The sequence below is a fragment of the Gavialis gangeticus genome, unplaced genomic scaffold (genome assembly GCF_001723915.1).
Source record: "Gavialis gangeticus isolate Ggan-Ray unplaced genomic scaffold, GavGan_comp1, whole genome shotgun sequence".
NCBI lineage: Eukaryota > Metazoa > Chordata > Crocodylia > Gavialidae > Gavialis > Gavialis gangeticus.
This window is the reverse complement of record NW_017729033.1, coordinates 2,387,369-2,391,401: the sequence shown is the minus strand read 5'-3', so window position 1 is coordinate 2,391,401 and position 4,033 is coordinate 2,387,369. Positions and strand designations below refer to the sequence as shown.

At 47.1% G+C, this 4,033-nt stretch overlaps 1 protein-coding gene across 1 annotated transcript in view; it reads right to left on the bottom strand.

Annotated features, from left to right (window-relative positions):
* The window catches only part of CCT7 (chaperonin containing TCP1 subunit 7), a 30,166-nt gene that overhangs the window by 18,519 nt on the left and 7,614 nt on the right, over window positions 1-4,033 (bottom strand). The window contains exons 2-5 of the mRNA XM_019526457.1: window positions 3,403-3,509; window positions 3,004-3,129; window positions 2,060-2,112; window positions 704-875 (exon numbers count right to left, since the gene is read on the bottom strand). Of these exons, the coding sequence (XP_019382002.1) occupies window positions 704-875; window positions 2,060-2,112; window positions 3,004-3,129; window positions 3,403-3,509 (458 nt within the window). The remainder of the gene's footprint in view (window positions 1-703; window positions 876-2,059; window positions 2,113-3,003; window positions 3,130-3,402; window positions 3,510-4,033) is intronic.

Below are 4,033 nucleotides of genomic sequence, written 5' to 3'. Positions count from 1 at the left end.
ACTCTGGTATCACGTGAATGGGCATCATATAAGAACTACAGCAAGCCAACAGATGGATACGCTCCTCATAAGTCCATCCATCCTGGCCAGTACTAGACCAGTTACAACTTGGTTTCTAGGGGCTACATTGCTCTGGTTTTGGAAGCCACTAGGATCTATCACCCAGGCAGGCATTAAGGATAATCTCTCCTTTGGGCTGCACGTGTGTAAGTCGGAGGTTCCCAACCCCTGGGGTTGTGGCCCAGTACTGGGCTGTGAAGGGTTGCCTGCCGGTCTGCAAGGGGGTTGGCTGCCAGTCCACAGTATGCCAGTCACTTCTGGACTGAAGCATGCTGATCCACAGTCACTTCCGGTCCACAGTCTTAAAAGGGTGGGAACCACTGGTGTGACTTTACCCCACAGGCCATGCCATGCAGGTAAAAGCCCCCAGAGGCCTCCACTTGCTCACTGTTCCTTCACTCAGCACTGCGTACAAACTGCAACACTGTGGAGGATCAAGACCTTCATCTATATAGGGAGAACACAACCCTACCCACTACTGCCTAATGCCTCATGGAAACAAGGAATTAAGAGGCAAGGCAAAGCCCCTTAAGGAACTGTCAGCCGGCTTTGCAGAAGCCAAGGCCATGACTAGGAGATCCAAGTAATCAATTTGGATTCTTGGGGCCCTTCTGTGCTAAAAGAAGAGGCAGCTAGAACTTACTTCCAGGGCCCCACCCTGCACCTTCTTTATCCCAATCATTTTGAGTTGCAACAAATCGTCAAGCAACATAACAGCATCCACCACCATCTTGGAGAAGAAATCTTTCTGCTGAGAGATCAACTTGGAGCTGAGGGCGGTGACTGCACATTTCTCCAGAAGTCTTCTCTGTTCTCTGCAAGAGAGGGGGGGCAGGGAATACAATTAAAATCGTGTTCACATACTAGTGATTTTCACCAGACTGCCAAAGCATAATTTTATGCATGGATTTTAATTCTCAACCCACCAAGGAAGGGAGAGGAGCATTAGCCCTATTTGACAAAGAGGAGAATGGAGAAAGATTAATCCTCTCATTTCCTAAAAAGGGCCTATGTCACTTTTTGACAACCGGAGCCTGAGCATGCATTCATAGTTCCCACTGGAGCCAAGGGAACTGCATAAGCATAGCCCCTCTGAAAATTACGCCCACGTTAAAGGCCTTTTCTTTTACATTAGTATTTATGACATGGGCCAAAGGAAGGGAAGCAAGAGAGCAGGAACAGACCACCCCTAACCCCCAAAGGGCTGGAGCCCAAACCTAACCATGAGCCAATGAAACCACTGAAATGCATGCTAATCATCAGCAGAACTACAGTACATTGCATCCAACATACAAGCCAGGGCTATCGACACCTTGTGGAGAGAAAAATATCTATCTGTGAAGGATTGCCTGTTCATTACAGCACATTGGTTCATTACCATCAACTGCCCACTTGGGTGTTCCTCCTAATGCACTTAAGTAAGCCTGTTTAGTCTCAGAGAGATGCTGACCCTCTAGTACTCCCACTGACATTAGCAGGTGCTGCAGATGCTCAGTAAAAAAGGCCACTTAACACGGCAGCCACAGCTTTGGATACCAGAAAGGAGCCATTGTAACAGCTAGAGCAGTGGTTCTCAACCTTGGCAGAATCAAAGCACCCCTCTCCTTAGGTTCAAGACACCACTTGGGAAGCGCTAGCTCTTAGTTTTCACTCATTTTTTGACTACAGAGAAATAGAGCAATTTTTCTGTTGTAAAGGACTCAGAAAAACTATAACAGGGCAGGATGTTTTTAATGCTATGGATTCCTATTTGAAATCTCTGGGTTTATCTTGTGAATCATGCTGGCACACCTAACTGCTAACCCAGGCTGAGAATCACTGGCCTTGAGAGCCTCCGATACAGAGAAAATCCAACCGTAGCTACAACTGCTCATCCACGCTGATTTTAGTCCCACATTTCTCAACCATGCCACAGGAAGTGCAGCAAAAACCCATCACACTGACCAGAATGCTGATCTACAACTAAGTCACCTTTCCAGGCATCCAAATGACAACTTACTCTTTATCCTCCTTCTTCACAGTAACAGCAATCTCTCTGATCTTGTCCACTGCCTGTCAAAAAAAAAAAAGCCAGAGCTGGGATTAGCGACTCAAGGTAAAGATTCTGATCAGCTTTCAAGTGTTTTTTTTAAATTTAATTCTAATCTTATTCTTAGTTTTGCTGTAATTAAATATTATGTATTAAAATTAAAATTTAATATTATGTATTAAAACTATTCTGCTGCTTCTGGCCCACAGTCAAGAAGCATCTATCTTCTCTTATACATAGCTACTGGGCAACACACCCAAGAAAAGAATCTGTAATGTTCCTGCAATTGCTCTGTACAAAGCCAAGAAGCCAGATCTACAAGCAAGCAGGATAAAATGGAAAAGCATGCATAGCTCAGGCATGCTTAAGTGCAATCTTGGACACTATTACACGAACAAAAATTCTGTGCACCCCAAACTACTTTTATTTCCCTTCCTGCAGTAAAAGTACCCCCAAATCATTATTCTGACAATGACTGACAGGCCTCTCAAAGAGTCTAGGGATGTAAGGAAAGGTCTTCTCAACCAGGCACTTCCATGTTTTCTCCAGCAGTTACTTTCAACCTCAAGGGAAGAACCAAAAGTTTGAAGTTCTACTGGGTGCTAATGGCCAGGTCAGACACAGGTGACAGGAGCTGACATTAAAGGGGAAATATGGATCAGAATGCCCTGCAGGCTTTTTCCCAAGAGAGGACAAAGATGGACTGAGTAAAGTAGATAAAGGCACAAACATTTGCTATCAGGCACTGGGTCTTAAGGGAACCAGATGCTGTTCTGCAGCGGGACGTGAAAAAGCTGCTACTGATCCTACCTCTTCTCTCCAGCCCCAAGTCCAAACCCAACCCCAGTCCGCTGCAGAAGCGATTTCTAACCCGAAGAGGGAAACTACCACTTTCTTTCACAGCACTCCCTTACCAGCTGCGTGGCAGTGCGGAAGGCCCGGATGATGATCTGAGGATGCAGGCCCTCCTCCACGTACGGCTTCACTTGCTTCAAGAATTCTGCAGCCAGCAGAGTCACCGAGGTGGTGCCGTCACCAACCTGCAATGCAAGGGAGTGTGCATCACTCTCATAGCCTAGAGCCGCCAGGAGAGCACTGGCATGAAAGGCAGAGATGTCGCAGGAAGACATCCAAGCCCAAGCACAAAACTTTCCAACTAGAAACACAAGCCTGGACTCGGACACAGATATACCATGGCTCTCCATAGACCCAGCAGCAAAACAAGGACCAAACTAAAACCCAGCATCACAGCAGGCTTCCTTTGCCCTTCTTGTATGCATCTCCCAAAACGTGACAGTGGTTCACACTCATACCTCTGCGTCCTGTGATTTGGCAATGTCCACTAACGTCTTAGCAGCAGGGTGGATGACATCAAGGAGCTTCAGGATTGTGGCGCCATCGTTAGAGATAGTTGCTTTGCCTACAGTTTAGAAAGGAAGTTCAGTTCAGAGGGCTTGAGGGGAAGCACCCCTCAATCCCCAGCTAGAAGCCAGTTCCTGGGGGAGTTATTCAGGCCTCATGTTAGATGAATGTTTCTGATTAGTTTAACACCAGTAACATTCACCACATTCATTCTATTTCCCTTTGCCCTATTCCCCCAACTACTGCTGGGAAAGAAATAGTTTCATAGTTTCTAGGGTCGGAAGGGACCTGAGAAGATCATCTAGTCCGAACCCCTGCCATGGCAGGAAAGAGTACTGGGGTCAAACGACCCCAGCAAGGTGTTCATCTAACCTCTTCTTAAAAACCCCCAGGGTAGGAGCCAGCACCACCTCCCTTGGAAGTTGGTTCCAGACCCTAGCCGCCCTGACCGTGAAATAGCGCCTTCTGATGTCTAACCTAAATCTACCCTCTGCTAGCTTGTGACCGTTGTCCCTGGTCACTCCTGGCTGTGCTCGGGGGAACAGGGACTCCCCCAATGCCTTCTGCTCCCCCCTGGCCAGT